Source organism: the organism of the source record quoted next, unplaced genomic scaffold (assembly GCF_019419815.1).
Source record: "Pyrus x bretschneideri cultivar Hongxiangsu unplaced genomic scaffold, Pyrus_bretschneideri_v1 Contig13, whole genome shotgun sequence".
Classification (NCBI taxonomy): Eukaryota; Viridiplantae; Streptophyta; class Magnoliopsida; order Rosales; family Rosaceae; genus Pyrus; species Pyrus x bretschneideri.
The window spans coordinates 2,115,234-2,134,568 of record NW_025999424.1 but is presented as its reverse complement, the minus strand read 5'-3'; the positions used below and the strand labels follow the sequence as shown (position 1 = coordinate 2,134,568).

Genomic DNA, 19,335 nt, shown 5'->3' with positions numbered 1-19,335 from the left:
ATCACGTCACGTAAGGAGAGAGATAAAGATAAAAAACACTGTGACGGAGATAGATAAGTCCATCTCCGTCGACAAGACATGAAGGATTAGACAAAAGCTAAACATAATGCGCTTTTTACATGAAGATGGTCACCTACCTGGGAAAGGGACTTCAGATCCCTTCCTCCTAATCCACCAAATCAGGGAATTCATGTCATTGAAATTTGATTCAACGGTTGCAAACAGGGGTCCACTTTAAAAGTTAAAATAACTTTAGCCGTTGGATCAAATTTCAATGGTACGGATCCACTGATTTGGTAGATTAGGGATCCGGAGAGGATCCCCTTCCGACCTACCTAACCTCCTATGGATGAAAGGAGGTAAACATGCCATGCAGATGCAGCAGCAATATTATAAGAGTAATGTTATTCATACCATGTTTTTATACCATATTTCTATACCACCTTAGGTGGCATTTGATGTGGACAACCACATCATTTGAAAAATTTGCAAAACCCAAGGAAATGAAGGAGAAAGACTCCTCCTCGTACACCACAATCATCATTTAATTAACTAATTTTTCTTAATTATTAGTTTATTAAATAATGAACTAAATTTAAAAATCTGATTAATTCAAATGATGTGGCTGTCCATATCAAATGCCACCTAAATATGAAAATATGGTACAAAAATATGGTATGAATAGCATTACTCATATTATAAGGAAACACAAAGGTCCATGCCAAATTGTAAAGTTGGAAAACACTCTTTCTTTCCATAAAGCTTAAACCACATCAACATTCTCTAATTCTATGGGCACACATAAATGTATATATTTATATATCAAAAGGGGACGATAGAATCAAAATTCTTCATGTCCAATATCCAATATTATATAGTACTAGTACACACAATAATATATATATATATGACCAGATCTGTAGCATCACTTTTTTTACACAATTTTTAGCACACATTTTTATGGGGCCCACTACTTAATGTATTTTAACGATCCAAATCATTTGTCTTTTAGAACATCATTCATATATCATATTTGCAAACAATTAGACAAATCCAAAATCATTAAGACATTCATTTGTAGTGAAGAAAATGGACGAATACGATTCTACAAAGAAACCGTAAACCCTTAATCCCACGGTCCTACTGTTTCAAGGATGAGTGATTTTTGATAGACGTGATATTTGAGAGAAAACTTAAAAGATAACGGTTCAAATATATACATATCCATCCCCACATATATATTGGGAAAGGGATCCTCTCCGGATCCTTTCCTCCTAATCCACCAAGTTTGGGGATCTGGACTATTAAAATTTGATCAAACGGCTACAAACAAAGGCCCACTTTAAAAATTGTAATAACTTTAGCCGTTTGATCAAATTTCAATGGTTCGGATTCCCAAACTTGGCAGGATCCCTTTCCTATATATTGGATTAGACTCCTTGTTGCCAGTGTCAGAAAGATATATATCCTGCCTCTATGATTGGATCTTAATGGAAAGATTATTAGAGCTAATTAAGGACACGGTTAGAACCCGCTCTTCGTTAAAGTGTTGGTACTACTAACTAAATCATGCAATCATGCGTTGCTTATTGGGTGCCAGTGAAAACCACAAACTCTAAATATTCATCTTCTTCAGCTGTTTTCAGGTCATAGCTTCAAATATTAGTGGCATTACCTCACGTGAAAAGTGCATGTAAAATACAACCAAGATTTTTGATAACCTAGAAAGATGGGGCATTTACTCCGAGTCTGAGGTGAACAAGAATTTAACGGTTAAAATCTCGACGTAGATGTCAAATAATTAAGAAGATGATTAGTTTTCTTAAGTGTGTTTTAGAAGAAAACCATTTTGGAAGCAAAATATTCATATATGTGTGTGTGTGTGTGTTTAATTAAAAACTTGCAACTCCAACCTTAATTAGATTAAGAAGGACAACAACCAAATCATGGATCAGAATCTGATCTCCCCATGAAAACATGAAAGCAGTGTTCAACCAAAATAAATGGAAAGATTACCTCTCTTAACTAATTAAAATTATTAACATAAACTAATCTCAAATCTTGGAACTAATTAAGCACTTGGTTTAATCTAACAAAAGAAAAGTGAGAAGAAAGAAAAAACCCTAGTTTATGTGAAGGGTGGGTGGGCCATGTATTGAGTAGAAAAAAGGAATCAATCACTTTGGCAAAGAGGGAAAGGGATATGTTATCCAGCCTAGAACAATGATATAAAGGAAGTAGGTATTTCTAATTTTATATGGCTATACAAACTTAACTAATAAGTATACGTAATAAGAGAAACGTAAAGGGGCCTCAAAAGTGAGATATTTTTCGTGAATTATCTGATACCTCACAGTTTAACGTCAATTTTCATGTCAATATTATAAAGGGGAATTGTTATTGACACTCCAAACTTTCTAGAATTAGAAAAAAAATAACACTTGTGAGGAGTGTATAAAGAAATTTTTGGAATGCTAATAACAATTCTCTTATAAAATATTGTGCATAAAATATGAGATGACAGAAAGTTTATGAAGGATTCTACTTTAAGAGAATTCCATTAGCATTTCTTATGCAATAATGATCAGTGGTGCTCTTCTTCTTTGTGACTTAGTTGTACATCTCCTCCATGCATAGCAAGTCAAGAGACATATACTGCCCACAAAAACAACACTTTTGAAGAAAAAGGAGGACGTGAGAGAGCGTGAGAGAGCACCTTCTTCTTTAAACTTTCTCAGAGGTGGAATCAAACGGCTGTAGCAGCATGTATTTGTCTGCAAAAGTGGTCAATGAGATGGATGGTCCAGAAATTTCCACATCATCCCTTCTCTAAGCTTCTGTTAATTCACGGATCAACATCTGTTTAGAATGGGGTTCTTGTGTACAACCGGTGTACATCATACTGTCAGTATTTATCTCGTCACAAAATTACCACATAATATCAAAATGATTTACAACCAGTTATATACTTTATTGATATCTCTCTCGTTACGTAATGCGATGGATTATAAAGAGGAAATATACACCCAGTAACGTGTTAGAATCCATCATGTTTAGACCCAACAAAATATACTTCCAAAACCAAACATGTTATTCATAGCAGAATATTGTCATACATCCTCTGAGCAGCATCAATCATTTACTTGACATTAGAGAGCAGAAGTAAAACAAATCGCCCATAAATTTCGTCTAAACTTAGAAAGGTGTTTTTAACTTTTAGACTTTCCATGCTACAAAATGATGCGTGGAAAATTGGTAAAAAATAAATTAAAGAATAAGCTTCACGGATATTCTTCTCCACAGTTTTATTTAATGAAACCTGTAAGAAATTAGTCAAAAAATTTGACCGCTAAGCTTCATTTCATAGATAAAGCAATAGAGTCGTGTCTAATGCCTATCACAATCAGTGGATGCAATCCTTAAAGTTGAGTAAAATTATAAACTTTAAATCTTTCTTGTCAATCATACAAACCAACAAAGATTCTTACTTAGTTAAGGTTCTAAAATGCGCTAAGAGCTGATTAGATGGCAGGCAGAGTTCTAGGTGTTTAGACGGGATCTATGCGGTTTTTTTTAGTTTTAATTAAATTTATTACATAACATACAAGCAAATGTCTTATTATACTTAAAAAATACATAATTGTATAGAAATGCACAAATTGTAAAATGAAATGATATATAAATTATAAAGTATTAAAACATATTGAAAATATGGCGAACAAGTATATATCGAGTGTTCATTCAATTATTCAACAAGTCTCCTACAATTTATTGAAAGAATAAAATGCAAAATGAAAATTATTAATTTTCTGTCTAAGTGATAGTCACGATCCAGGCGGGTCGAGGGCAGAGTAGGCGGGCATTTAGGCAGGTCTAAACGTCATTTCTTATTTTTTAAACACTTAGAAATTAATCGAATGAGTGATCAGTAACCTAACGCCTAAGCAGTGATTTTTAGAACAATCTATAGTCGACATACACAATTAACCAAAAAAGTTCGAAAAGTCCACTAAATTTTAAACAGTGTAAAAACTTTCGGAAATTTAACCACTCGCGAGAGGCTCGAGAACACTATAGAAGGGAATTCATACAAATTTTAGTATCCAATTATTGAAGGTGAAAAATGAAGGGGAAATGAGTTACTTACAACACAAGTGAAGCCGTTGGAGAAGAACAAGAGATTGTGTTGTTGATACACCTCCAGCTTTTGTTTTCTGATTGCGGCTAATTTTTCCAAACCAGAGGAATCGGAATCCCAGTCCTTTTCCCAGTCTCCTCCATCAGACAAATAACACCAATCTCTCTCTCTCTCTCTCTCTCTCTCTCTCTCCGTATCCCCACCAAACTCTACCTTCAAATGTTAGCAACCTCCATATCTCTGCTCAAATTATCCAAACCATAATCCCATCTGATTAGCCTCTCAAAATCCGATTAAATTTGAATTAAGGATCATGGGGTTTAGGCATAATCCTTACTTGAGCTTAAAGCTCAGAACTTTTACTCAGATGATACGGAATTGAAGAAAGTAACTTGCTTTTTTCGGGTGTGGAGTTTCAACAAGCTTTGATGAAGCTGATGGTCCACAAATCAAAAGAGAACGAATGGGCTTTCGCGACGCCGGAGAGAGCTGCGGAGATGATCAGCAGTGCAAGCACGAGTCCCCGGCGGAGATGGAAGCTTTTTCAGAGGTCGTCGTCGGGAATTCCGTCGAAAACTTCAAAGCCGCAAGCTCCCAAAGAGTTCGTCTGTCCAATCTCCGGTTCTCTCATGGCGGACCCGGTCATCGTTTCGTCCGGCCACACCTTCGAGCGCGCCTGCGTCCAAGCCTGCAACTCCCTCAGCTTCACGCCTGCTCTCCCGGACTCTCCGCCGCCAGATTTCTCCTCCGTAATCTCCAACCTCGCCCTCAGGTCCGCCATTCTCAGCTGGTGCCACAAGTCCTTCGTCGATCCTCCCAAGCCCCTCGATTTCGCCTCCGCCGAGAAGATCGTCCGCGCCTCCATTGGTTCCCGGAACGAAACCAAGCCCCAGAACGTCGTAGTTTCGGATAATCAGCTGTTGATCAACGGTGTTAAGGACACCCCTAGAGTGAATTTCACTCTCGCGGCCACCGAGCTGACTCGGTCCCCAACTCACTTCCCCTCGAGCTCCGACGAATCGGTCACCGCGGCTCCGCCTCACCCGTTCTCAACTCCACCGAGCTGCTACTCTTCCCCGTCGTCTTCATCCTCGGAAATTGAAACTTTAAATCCTAATTGCAACAGCAATCCCTCCCTCTCTGTAGAAGACGAAATCTCGATCAAGCTCAGAAGCTGCCACGTGTTCGAAATCGAGGAGGCCCTGGCCTCACTCAGGAAGATCACGCGGACGAGAGAGGACACCCGGACCCGTCTCTGCACCCCGCGGTTGCTCTCCGCCCTCCGCCCTCTGATTATATCCAGGTACACCGCCGTTCAGGTGGACTCCGTCGCAGCCTTGGTCAATCTGTCGCTGGAAAAGTCAAACAAGATTAAGATCGTACGGTCAGGAGTCCTCCCTCCTCTGATCGACGTGCTCAAGGCCGGAACCCCTGAGGCGCAGGAACACGCTTCCAGTGCGCTTTTCAGCTTGGCACTTGACGACGACTGCAAGACCGCCATTGGCGTTTTGGGCGCGTTGCCGCCATTGCTGCACTTACTCCGGTCCCAGAGCGAGCGGACTCGGCATGACTCGGCACTCGCTTTGTTCCACCTCTCGCTCGTTCAGAGTAACCGGTCCAAGTTGGTCAAGCTCGGCTCGGTTCCGGTTCTTTTGAGAATGGTGAAGTCGGGTCACATGACGGGTCGGGTATTGCTCACATTGTGTAATTTGAGTTTGTGTGCCGACGGGCGGGCCGCATTGTTGGATTCGGGTGGGGTGGAGTGTTTGGTGGGTGTGTTAAGGGGAAACGAGTTTGACACGAAGGCGACACAAGAGAGCTGTGTGGCCACATTGTATGGGTTGAGCTACGGCGGTTTGAGGTTCCAAGGGCTGGCGAAGACGGCGGGCGTGGTGGAGGTGTTAAGAGAGGTGGAGAAAAAGGGAAGCGAACGGGCGAGGGAGAAGGCGAGGCGGATGTCGGAGATGATGAGAGGGAAGGAGAAGGAAGAAGAAGATGAAGTGAATTGGGAGGAAGTGCTCAACTCGGGGTTTGGGAGCCGAACTCGGTGTCAACCCGGTGGTGAACTGGAGGGGTCGAGTGTCAACTCATTGGACTTTTGAGTACATAATTTGGCGGTTTTTTTCGAGTACAGGTTTTTGTTCATGATAATTTTTTGAGTGCTTTCAATTTAGTTCATGCCGTTTTCAATTTGAACAAATATAATTGCATAGTTTTTAATTTATACCAAAAGCATAATGAAATTCCATTTTCTTCACAAATTTGAAAGTTGCATAGCCAAAAAATTAACTACCTAATTAACATTTGTAGTGTCGACATATGTTCAATGGGCGCAGTCGTTCTCACTCAACTCTTTTTGCCATTAAAAATGCTCAAATTAAAACAATAAATTATCTATATACTTAAAAATGAAGTCTCTATTCAAACACTCAACTAAAAAACCCTCTCATGTTCTACATGTTTTCTACCCTCTCACCCTTCCGAGCCATGTGATTAACGGTTTACAATTTTACTATTCTAAACACTAGTTACCCAAAATCATGTTGGACAATAAGTCAATAGCATTGCATTAAAAATTTAATTTATTTCATCCTTCAAAATTGTCCCAACTAAAAGATGTTTCTAGCTCCGTCCATGCGGGTACCAAATCGTAATATTTTAAAATGTAGTTTTTGTCAGGAGAATTTATGTTTAAATGTTGTGTACCATTTAAAGTAGTTGGTTTTGCTTGTGTGTGTGTTGGGTAGAATCGTACATAAGTCCTCTCAATCACAAATAAAGAAAAATGTCCCTAAATTATAGTACTAAATAGCAATTTATGTAGGTGGTGGACTTAACATTATGCATTTAGTGATTTAGGGCTTGAGCTTGTGACTTTTTCCGCCTTAAGTTTGTGGGTTGACATAAAGTGCAAGTAAAAGAGCTTTTTGGAGAGGGAAGGAACATTTAACCAAGCCCTGGGCCATCTGAACCATCCAACCAGACTCGTAGTAGTGGGCCCAATCTTCAGCTTAGCTTTGGATGCCACATCTATCGCCAACTAAACGTCCGTTGAATTTCGAGTTTCAACATCCAATGGTGTTCTGTTGAAAATTTGCATTTAAAAAAGAGTATTTGATGGAGCCCACGGTGAAAAATAGTCATTTACTTGTGAGTAATGCTACACTCATCATCTAATTGTACCATCATTTGTATCATCTTTCTAATAGAAATAAGGCCCGCCAACGTATCTAAGTCTCATCTCTATTAGAGAGATGGTACAATTAGATGGTAAGAGTAGCATTTTTGCTTACTTTAACTCAATTGCAGCAAACTAGCAACCACAACTGGGTGGCCAGTGGTTGGGACGAATTCTAAGCTTGTATTTCACATGGTTCGTTTTAGGTTCGATTCTTGACATTGGTGAATCACATGATGGTGGGCAAATGAAGGCTGAAATGCCTCTATGAGTCTTCTGGGTTCAATTCCTAGCGCTAATAAATTGCGAACTGACGTGACTTAACCTCCAGCTAGTCCTTTTTTCAGAAAAAAAAAAAAAATTGCAACAACTGTTCACTTTTAACGAAAAACCACATTTATACATTTCCCTGGTACTATTCACTATACCTTTAAAAATGGCTTTTCATTAAAAGGGAAGATTTTTTGAACTTTTCGTTAGTTTTCTTTTATTTTTTATATGGTAGTTTGTAATCTAGGGTTACCAAAGAACTCGTAAACCATTTTAACTTTCAAGATATAACAATTTTCCGATGTCAACAATTTAGGCCCTAACATTTCATTACGCTTCCGTGGTCAACGTCCTCTTGGCCACTCTATCAACACTCCTGTAGGTCTCCCGTTTTAATTGTATTGTGAAACCAACTTTTATACCAATTGTTAAGAGCTATAAGAGTTTTGGTTTATGAGTAGAACTTATCATAAAAATCGGCTTCTAAGGAATGGAGGCCCAAAAGCTCTTACAAAGATGTGACATTATTTGATGGGGGACTTGCCCTAACACCATTTTTGAGCTTCGTGACAAGTAAGAAACTCACATGGAAATAAATTCTCGATTACGATGAAGTGTTCCTATAGTTCTAATTTCTTTTTCTCTTATTCTATTGATATTTTTTTTATAGAGATTCAACTGATATTTTAATATACGCGCCAACGCTGCTCTAATTAGCATGACCGACTGTTAGATGTTTAACTGTAACCTTCCCCTCCTCATGAGAAATTTTTAGAATGTCAAGATTAAGGTCCGGTCAACTAAGTATCATAATATAATTGATTAAGATTTTTTTTTCTTTTTCTAAATGTCACATCCCGGCCCGTGGGGCACCACTTTCCGGGCCCGATCCACCACCGTAGCACGATATTGTCCGCTTTGGGTCCCGACCACGCCCTCACGGTTTTGTTTTTGGGAACTCACACGAGAACTTCCCGATGGGTCACCCATCCTGGGAATGCTCTCGCGCGCTACTCGCTTAACTTCGGAGTTCCCATGGAACCCGAAGCTAGTGAGCTCCCAAAAGGCCTCGTGCTAGGTAAGGATGAGAATATACATATAAGGATCACACCCCTGGGCGATGTGGGATGTCACAATCCACCCCCCTTAGGGGCCCGACGTCCTCGTCGGCACACACGCGACCAGGGTTAGGTTCTGATACCAAATTGTCACATCCCGGCCAGGGGGGCACCACTTCCCGGGCCCGATCCACCACCGTAGCACGATATTGTCCGCTTTGGGTCCCGACCACGCCCTCACGGTTTTGTTTTTGGGAACTCACACGAGAACTTCCCAATGGGTCACCCATCCTGGGAATGCTCTCGCGCGCTACTCGCTTAACTTCGGAGTTCCCATGGAACCCGAAGCCAGTGAGCTCCCAAAAGGCCTCGTGCGAGGTAAGGATGAGAATATACATATAAGGATCACACCCCTGGGTGATGTGGGATGTCACACTAAAGCTTCCAATCAGTTATATTATTAAACTTAATGTATCGGTCCGTGTTCATAGCACATTTAAAATTCTCTTCGCCTAAAGACGAGAATCTGTTTTCCCAAATTTAAAAATGCAAGTTTTGGAACATCAATTATGAAATGCACATGCAAATTTGCAAGCATTTTTTAAATCAATTTCTTCTTGTTTTTGAAAACACCTAAAATAAATAAATAAATAAGTTCTTGAATAAAGACGTAAAGAAGAGACAAAATTCAACTTAATACAATAAAATGATCCGTTCAAAATTAAAAAGCTTTGCTCTAATTTGTTCATCATTAAATTATAATCTCGTTTAATGGAAGCTACAACACTAGTTAATTAGTTAATTGTATTCAACAATGCCATATGCTGACATCGTGTTTTCACGAACGGAAAGGGATCCGTCTTTTCGGATCTCTTCCACCAAAGACATTCAGTCAATGAATTCGGATCCTTGAAATTTAATACAAAGGTTAAAAATAAGAAGTCTGCACAAATAACGGAGTTGAAATGTCCGTGCTCAAGTTTTTGTTCGCTTCACACTTCAGTTTGAATGCCACAATTGTAATTAGATTATATTATGGTATCGATTGAACAAAAACAAATCTTGGAGTAGTGTATTACAACAAACAAGACAAACACTTCCCCATTACCTTAATTAAACCACACAATTTCCAAAATCAATACACACAATACGAGGATTCATCATAAAACCAAGACTAAAGAGAAAATTGAACACAAATTTTTTACAAAAATTATAAAAGAAAGATGCAGTGTAGATTTCAGCTCAACAAATATCCCGATACAATAACAATAAATATCTCTTATCAAGTGGGATCGATTGTATAAATTCTAAAACATTATTGCGTTCGATTTTACGCAAAATCAGAACATATATCCCGGTAACAAAAAAAATTAAACATGTATACATAGTATCAGGTTTTCTCACAAATATTGGATCTCACAACAAAATGCACTTAGAAAGCGCCAAAAATAAAATAAAAACGACAACAAAGAAATTAAAACAAAGTCTAATTTTTTCTTTTGAAATGATTAATTAACTAATAATTAGACTCGTCGCATCTGTGCCTAATCTCTCCGCGTCTTCCGGTCTGAATCCCTAACACGCCCAGCTTCTCCATCGCCTTGGCAAAATCCCGAAAAAAGCGGTTCTGGTCGTTGGCGTACAGCTCGACAAACGGCCGCGTCCTGGCGTCGTTAAACAGCGCGTGGTCCGATTTCAAAACCCCCAGACCCTTTGGCAAGTTCTGGTAGTAGACATTGTCGAATTTGTTGGGCGTCATAACGTCGTTAAAGACGGAGAGCGTCGGGTTTTTCTTGATATCCGCGCAGGCCTGCTGCAACCCGGATGCGAATCTCGGGTTGTAATTCGGGTCGGACTGCGCCAACTTGCTGTAGTTGTAGATCGCCGAGCTGAACTCGCTGCAGTGGGAGAACCCGATGGTGTGGGCCCCGCTGAGGGCGACCATTTCCTGGACGGAGAAGCCCCTGGACCCGAAGATCTCGATGAGCTGGGAGATGGACATGGCGGGGCGGGGGAGGGTGCCTTCGACGGCGGAGGCTTTGGAGGAGCGGCCGTCGCGGCGGCCGAGGGGGACATTGTAGAAGGGGCCGCCCATCATGGTTACGAGATCGCGGGTGGCGACGGCGATGATGTCGGCGCAGGAGACGGTGTTGGGGCAGGCGAGCTCAAGGGCGGTCTTGGCGCGGACAACGACGTCGAAGGCGTCTCCGGGGAGGGAGAGGTTAATGTCGGCGTCGCGCTCGGCCTTGTTGAAGGGGGTGGAGGAGAGGAGAATGGAGCCGTCGCAGCCGTTGTGAAGGCAGTCGTGGAAGAAGAGGCGGAGGGTGCCGGCGGCGGTCGTGGGGTTCGTTATCTGCTTGTTGGTGACGGTGTCTTGGACGATTTGGGCGAATCTCGGGCACGACTTTTGGTAGTAGTTGGTGTAGAGTCGGGATTCGGCGGCGGGGAGAGTGGGGAGAGCTAGTAGAGATGTGAGGAGGACAATGAGGAATGCCGCCATACTTAGCTTCTCTCTGCGGCGGCTGTTGCTTCTGCAACTACTTCAGCTGGCGGGCGGTGGATGTTTAACTAGCTCGGAGGAAGAACTGAGCTCTTTGAATTTCAGCTCTGAGGAGGAGGAAGAGAACAGAGAGAGACAGTGAGCTAAATGAGACGGATCTACGGGGGCGGGGGGAGAGAGAGGAGGGGAAGCGAGTGACCACGCGGCACTCTATCCACCGTCAATCACGGGAATCGTGGTCAGGAACAATGGACGGCCCACTTAAATTATGGGCTGGACTTCGGTTCGAGGTTTATGGAATGACGGAAATGCCCCTATTCCATGGCAAAAGATTGTAGATGATAAGTCATTAAATGGAGGCTTGGTTAGGTGGATACTGGGGAGAAAGGGGCAAGGGCAACGTTGTATTTGCCGCTTATATCGTCGGTCACGTGATACATCACTGTCGCCAATCAAACGGTCCAACATCAACGTGGACTGGCGATTTCCATCCCATCCCAGCTCAGCTCTCTTTCGTGTTGTTATTGAATCATGTAATCGTCGGTGATCCGGTTGTATTTTCAATTCCAAGGGCTAAACATGTGTTCTATTGTTAATTGATACATATTAATAAATTTAATTTTTTATAACTTTTTTGTTATAAATTTATAACTCGTTACTATGAAGAGTAACTCAACTTTTTATAAGTTCATATAAAGTCTATTCTCTCATTAATACGTGATTCATTCTCAACACGCCTCCTCACGTGTAACGAATTTTCGAACCTAACACATGAACAATACAACGGGATGACATATAGCATATGTAGCCGTTTGGCTTCACACGTGGAACAATCTGACTTTATTACCATTGTATGGATCTAAATTTACACCATTGGCCTGTGCAATCAAGACCGTTGAGTGAGCATAGCTCTCAATCATTGGATGGAAAAGTAGAGATATTTTTTGTCATTATTAAAGGATAATATTATAATTTTTATTATAATAATTATCTTTTAATGTGAATTATCCTAACATTTTCTTCTATCAGATAAATAAAATGTAAGTTATATTCCAAGCGAGCAGTACAGTTCGAGTTGATTTGGAATATCTGCCGGCACATGGAAGTTAAAAATGAATTTGAAATGCATTCAAATAGGGTTAGGATGCATGCCACAATAAAGGTGATGGCTTTGGATGATGGGACAAGCCTAGAAAAGCTAGGTTTGTAATGATGACATAGGAAACCTAGGTAGGCTAGGTTTTTATTTTTGCATGGTGATGGAAGTGATCGAATGGTTTTAAAAAGGCTTCTGATGGCAGTTTTTTTTATGTGATCAGAAGCCTAGGTGTGCTAGGTTTCTGGTGTGATATGGAAGCTTAGATAGGCTTTATTTTAGAAGTCACGAACCACAATATGAGGATATGCTTGGCTTTTGACACAGATAAACTTCAAGTATTAGAGTTGCAATTAAACTCTGCAATATTATCTGACCGTGCAAAGCAAGTACTTCAGTTCTATAAATACAAATGCAATGGAAGCGGGAAAAAGCATATCTAATTCAACACACAAATTGACATGCGCAAACCTCTCAAACATCTTGAGAATTTTTATTTTCTTTTTCCGACAACACACCTTCAATTTGGATAAACAATATTGTGAAGGCAAACAGCATTGTGAATCAGCCGACTGGTTACCTATCCAAGTCTCGGTCGAGAAGGGTTTTCGAATCCTTATTGGTAGAGGTCATCTCATTAGCCTTCTCGGCGAAGTAAGATGTTACAAGTTACTACATTTGGCACATTGAAAGCTGAATTTGATATTGAAATTCCCATAACTAACAACCTTGTGTTCAGGCTCTAGAACCCGAGGGCCGAGACGTGTTCCTTCCTCGACCGCAGTCGCAAGATCAAGAAGTCAGCAGTGCGCTCAACGCAACATCAACAAATTGTACTCCTCGGCCAAGCTCGGCTAACGAGTTGGCACGCCTTGCATCAACCGAATGACAGACTTAGCTCATTAGTTACTCGGCCTGCACGCCAAGTAGGCTTTGTAATTTTTAGGGTCAACAACCATGAAGAAAATTGAGATTCCACCATAAAACCAATTGACAATATGGAGAGTAACCCAACCTGTTACAAGTTTTTCTTATAGCTTGTTTTACACCATTTCATGTTTTTTTTTTTTCCTTTTTGAAAACTAAAAAAACTTTTTTTTTTTTGGAACTAATTTCAATTTTCAAAAAATAAGAATTGAAACTAAAATTTAAAAACTATATAGCAATCAAACGAATCTTAATTCTCCTTTTTATTTTCCTTTTTTTTACCTCTTGCACTTCCTATCTAATTTTTTGTCTCTTGCACTTCCTATCTAATTTTTTGTCTCTTAATTTTCTTTCGATCATTTAATCGATTAAACCAGAAGGAAAATATAATGAAGAGTCTATAAAGTTGAACGAGAAGTTGAAAAATAAAGACCGGAAAACATATATTTTATCGGAAAATTTTGAAATAGGTCAAATTTTATAGGCCACCTTTTGAAATATGTCCAAGTTTTAGTAACTTTTAAAATAGGTCTAATTTTTTGTTACTATATATTCATATAAAAAAGCCCCTATTTTTTATTGGGCAGTTAAACTTAAAAAGAAAATGGCCCTTGCCCTTTGAGCAGAAAGCACGAAAGCACATTTACAGTAGGACCGGACGATCAAAAGTGGAAAACTGTCTGAACCAAAACAAAAGGGTTTGTTGAAAATTACAGAGATTAATTGTACAGATGAGAAACAGATGCGATGAGAACATTTTTGCATGTGCATGTGCATGCCGGTCCCATCTAAGCTGGGTTTTGTTCCCATGTTTAGTTATTTTCCAAATATTTGGCAGTGACGGCAATGTCTATTTAAATCGGAAAGCGATCATTTTCGGATCTCTTTCACCAAATTCACCCAATCAATCAATTCGAGTTTTTGAAATTTGATCAAACGGTTAAAGTTATTTAAACTTTTAAAGGGCCCTCTGTTTTTAACCGTTGGATCAAATTTCAAGAACCCGGATTGGTTGATTGGGTGAATTTGATGAAAGGATCCGGAGAGGAGCCCTTCCCATCTAAATCAACGGCTCATCCAAAACATTCATATATGTAGTTGTCATATAAGTATTGTGTCCCCAGGCCTATCTATCTTGACATATATATCTTTTTGTTCCGTTATAACATATTACGTATTGTGTGAAAATTACAACATCATAATTAAACAATACCCCACGCATTCTTTTTCTTTGTACAAGAGAGCTAGAGCCCAAAACAAAATGAAACCACAATAAAAAAATATTCGAAAGTAGTAGCACCAACAAGCCCTGCAAGTACTGCACATCTTTCTCTATGAAGATCATGAGTAATACAGCATAACTAATCTTGCTTTATCTGATTTAATTACTTGCTTAAAACTTAATTTTCTTGGATTATATATCGGCAAGAACCGAGACCCCCTCCGCATACTTGGTATAAGTGTGACGCTTCATGACCTTGGCGAGTGGTGAGGAATAGTCATTTCCCACCCTTTTTTCGTACTCGTTCCACCATTGCATGTAGCTGCTTTGGGCCAAGAAAATATCAGGCGTCACTGCAAACTTCTCGAGATTATTCAGCACGTACTGCTCAAATTCGATCAGCATTTGCTTGGCATTTGGATTACTCGCTTGTTCATTGCATAAGATATGCGCTTCCTCGACATGCACCCAAAAACAAGAATCATCATTCAGACTTGAAGCTACGTTCTTCGCTTTTGAGTTTGACTTGCTTTCGCTACGCAGTTGGGGGTTCTCCTTTTCTTTCTGCTGCCTCTCTGGCTTCTTCTTTTCCGCGTCTTCATTGAACCATTGCTCCAACAGAACGAAATGTCGAGGCCTTTCCTTTATGTAATCTTTTCCACCTTCCTTGTAGTACTCTGCAATGTGAAGCGGTTCGATCATCCTTCTGTAATTCGTTCCACCAAATAGGAAACGAGTACGCATTGCGGCTCCTTCTTTCTGGGGATTGCTCTCAACTTCTGCAACCGTGTCCTCCCAGTAATTCGAGAGCTTCTTCTTGTACTCTGCGGCATTAATCTCACCCGAGTAACGCTTGTTTCTGTAACTGTCATGGTATCCAATTCCTATCTCTTTCGACTCCTTCTTGTACCCTTCCATGTAGACCATGTACTTTTTAATCTCATTCAATTTCCAGAAAGAACTGTAAACCTGCGTCTTCTCGATCACGTGGTTACGTTCTTGAGTTTCCATCTTTTGTATCAGATTGCAGAAATTTATGTCGGGTTGTTGCTGCTGCAATGACTTTTACAAAATGATTTGCGAAAAAAGTTAGTAGAAGTAAAAAAAAAAGAAAAATATATATATATATATATATATAGGTCGAAAAAAACATGGGATGTGATTGTCCCCAGCACACCCGTGTTTATTTCCAATCTTCGGATTAAATAAAGTAAAAGAAAATCAAGAGACAAAAATAAACAGGTTTGTGCAGAAACCATTGTCTGAATCTTCATCAAATCAAACATTTGTGTGGAAAGTTGGATACCTGTGAGCTATCAACTCCAAATATTGCTGCCAATTGTGTTTTAATTCCAGCTTTAAGTGGAACTGTATCCTCTTCAACCAACTCAAAGACATCTCTAGAAAATGCCTTCAGCTTGAGATCACTCAAAATCTGTCCGTAATCGAAATACTGAAACCCCAAATTCGGACCTTGAATTTGAGCACTCTGAGAGCTGGTTTCCACCAACAGTTGCAAAATGGCATCAGGGTCCTCAAAGCAAGAACCACCCGAAGCGGAGCACAATAGGAATGTTCCGAAGGGCTTGTAATCACTCGCTTGCGAAGCGGTTAGGAAGGCTTTAGGTACAGGATCATTGATAGAGGCTACATTCAAGAAGCAAGAACTCCATGTTGAGAATTGCAACACACATTGTCGGAGTTGTTCGTTACCGGTCAAGGGTGAACCGAAAGTGATGCAAAGGGGACGCTTCGCTTTCGACAAGTTGAGGCTTTGTAGCAGCCATAAGGTGAAAAGGATAGCCACACAACCTCCAAAAGAATGTCCAGTGATAAGTATCGATGAGTTGGAATTGCTGCTTTCTACCAGTTGAAATATTACATTAAGTTAGTCAATTACTGAACCGCTATATAATTAATTCGGAGACATCTGTACAAATAAGTTCCCCAAAGTACATTCGTGGTGAAAAAATAAACATTCAACTCCATTTTGAACAACAACAAAACAAAATAGAATCGACTTTACAACATTCGGTTCTTATAACACTAATAATGAGGTGTTTGTAAGTGTTTCTCGCTAATATTAAGAGTTGTCAAAAAAGCCAAACTAATTAAGTAGAAAGTAATCTAACATTATAAATATAATTTATAACTGTTTCTTGTTAGACTACGTGTGAATGACAATGAGATAACAACTAGATTTCTTGAATTACACGTAAACTCATTATGCGAGTTGTGTGGTTGAAGAAATTTGAGATCCTTGATATAATAGGAGTTGTGGAGTTTAATTATTGTGCATCCAATCTAAAAGGAGTACTTATCAAGTATTTATTGAGAGATAAGAATCACGATGAGACTTGAATTTGTTATGAGGATAGAGTTTATCACTACTACTGATAATAGGCCGGTATTAGTGGAACTCTGATAGGATAATTTGGTATATATATATACATATTGAAGAAGTCCCTGCTTCCACACAATAAGACTCTCGAGAACTAAACCCTATTTACTAGTAGAGGTCATCGCTGTGTGCTGGAAGTAGAAGACTGATTCACTTGTTCATTCAATGGCAACAACATCAGGTAAGTCGCTTTGGCAGATTGCATATAGGGTTATGTACTAAGGTTGTTCGTGGATGCAATCCTATCACTACGTTGATTATGTTGATGGCTTGCGTGTGCATATTAATTCTTACATTTCTCACTAAAATTAATAATTGTCAAAGCGAAGAAAAAGTTTGATTCAGTAGGAGAAGTGTAGACAAAAATTGGAAAAATAAAATAAAATTATTTGATTTGTCCTTTCTTCCGTCTTTATGTCTATTTTTAAGTAGGCAATGAATGAACAAGTTCTTATATAAGGATTTCTCGTAAGCGAAGAAACTTCTTTTTTAAATATTATCAGAGAAAACAGTACACACCTTTGTTCGCAGAAGATCGAGGTTGGTGTGATTCAAGGCGAAGAATTTGATTGCCAATTCATTGACGGAGAAACTTGGTGTTTTTTTGCTGCACAAAAACTCGAAGAGGAGAAAATTTGTGTCCTTGAGAGTCGTCGATGAAATCATCGCTTGTGGATCTTGAACCTTGACTGGTGAAGTAAGAAAAGATATGATGGTGGTGTTTGAGTGCTTCGTTTCACTAATGCACAAGGCCATTTGTGCATTCGGATCATCAGCTGTCTGGAGCTTTTGCTTCCGAACCGCGTCCCATGACTGGTGCAGGGGAGGAGAAGTCACCAGCACATTTGCTAGTTCAAGCCCCGCACTGCTAATTCTGTCCATCACCAACAAAAAAAAATGAAGCAAAGTTAAATGGAGGGAATGCTTTTGAAATAGTTAAAAATGTCAGTGGAACAATCAAAAGTACTTTTTTTTTTTTTTTTTTTTTTATATTTTCAATATTTGATAAATACTAGAGTACTCCAGAATTGAAATTCAATTCTGCTTTTTTATTTCGTCTATCCTTACGTAAACATGTCATAAAAGTGTGTATGAATCATAAAAGCAATTTCTATAAAATTTCATTGTGCTTCTAATAAGGTCAGTTTAGCAAAAGACTTGTAAGAATGAAATTCCACTTTGTTAAAGCATATGAACATTTATTAAATATTGCCTCCGCGAGAAACTCTACTCATAAGCACTTATATTTTACCTTACTCATAAGCATTTTTCTTTTACTTTACTCAAAGTGTTTCTCAACAAAGCACTTGGAAACTTGGAAATGCTTCTTAAAGCTGCACATAGCGCATATGCTTCTTTTTTTTTTTTTTTGAAGAACACGCATATGCTTCTTTTAAAAAAGCTTCTACTATCTAGACGTGCTTCGTAAGTTTTTTCCCCAAAATTAACCCTAAGAAGTTTCATGCAAAACACTTATAGCCATTCCAGAAGCCGTTCTAGACATGATCCGCTTAATCACGACAATCGACACACATGGATAAAGTGGAAATTTGTCAAACTACATTGAGTAGAATCATACTTAGGTCTAATAAACGAGCAATACTTAGCTTTTTAAAGATGAGTATTCTTAAAGATGAGTAGAAACTCCTATTCAAAATTTCTCAAAATTATTTGTTATCAATTTATAGAAGCTCGTGTTTATAATCAGAACCGTTCATATTATAAATCCCCCTACACAGATTGCCTCTGCAAAAAATAAATTAAAACTAAAGTCGTTTAGTCATCAAATTGTGTAAAAACAAATGAACGGTATTGGTAAAAGCATTACGAACCGTTTATGCATTTGCTACAATAAATTGATTAAACGACCTTAATTTTAATTTATTTTTTACAAAGATGATCTTTACAGTGTGATTTATAGTATGAACGGTTATGATCATAAGTACAAAGCTCTATGATTAAAACACTAAGAGTTTTGTATAGGAATTTCTACTCAACTTTAAGTAACCAAGTATTATCCTAATAAACCATAAGATAAATCAATGACAAAGGATTCAAAGAAAAACAAGGATCGGGAGAGTTTGAAATTAACTTACTGGTTGTTCATCTTCAAGCTTTTGGCGATCTGCTTAAAACACTGTAGTTTGAAAGATCTGGAAAACAGGATGGCCAGTGTCCTTTATATAGAAGAGGAAACAGTTCTAAAGCTATTATTATTCTCATGGGCCCCCCGAGGGAATTTCCCAACAAGTAAACAAGGGATTTTTCATTGTGTTCTCCAAGTCGACAATGCACGGGAAAGTCTACGTCGTCGTCAACGGATCTTGTCCCTAAAGGTATCGTTTGGTATGCAGATGGGACGGGACGGGACGGGACATGACGGAACGGAGCGGGAGCAAAGATGCCCTCGGATGGAAACAAGGAGGAAGAAGAAGGAGACGAAGAGGTTATAATTTTGTGTTCCACAGATGTGGAACGAGTCGTTCCAGGAGGGTGAGGTGGAACGAAAATTCACTCAAAACTCGTCCCGTGGAACAGGTCGTTC

General features: G+C 39.3%; 3 protein-coding genes across 3 annotated transcripts; 1 reads left to right on the top strand and 2 right to left on the bottom strand.

The window, feature by feature from the left end:
* The first annotated feature begins 3,931 nt into the window (after positions 1-3,931).
* LOC103928449 (U-box domain-containing protein 40) lies at positions 3,932-6,399 on the top strand. The gene has a single exon (XM_048578918.1). It carries the CDS (start codon positions 4,567-4,569, stop codon positions 6,238-6,240), a length of 1,674 nt encoding a protein of 557 aa, XP_048434875.1. The 5' UTR covers positions 3,932-4,566; the 3' UTR covers positions 6,241-6,399.
* Positions 6,400-10,002: 3,603 nt separating this feature from the next.
* Positions 10,003-11,668, bottom strand: LOC103928448 (peroxidase 31). Its single transcript, XM_018642847.2, has one exon. The coding sequence runs from the start codon at positions 11,142-11,144 to the stop codon at positions 10,161-10,163; it is 984 nt and encodes a 327-aa protein (XP_018498363.2). The 5' UTR covers positions 11,145-11,668; the 3' UTR covers positions 10,003-10,160.
* Positions 11,669-14,474: 2,806 nt separating this feature from the next.
* Positions 14,475-19,037, bottom strand: LOC103928444 (senescence-associated carboxylesterase 101-like). Its single transcript, XM_048578917.1, has 4 exons — positions 18,887-19,037; positions 17,310-17,664; positions 15,696-16,259; positions 14,475-15,451 (listed from the first exon to the last, which is right to left on the bottom strand). Exons 1-4 carry the CDS (start codon positions 18,895-18,897, stop codon positions 14,582-14,584), a joined length of 1,800 nt encoding a protein of 599 aa, XP_048434874.1. The 5' UTR covers positions 18,898-19,037; the 3' UTR covers positions 14,475-14,581.
* Positions 19,038-19,335: the final 298 nt, after the last annotated feature.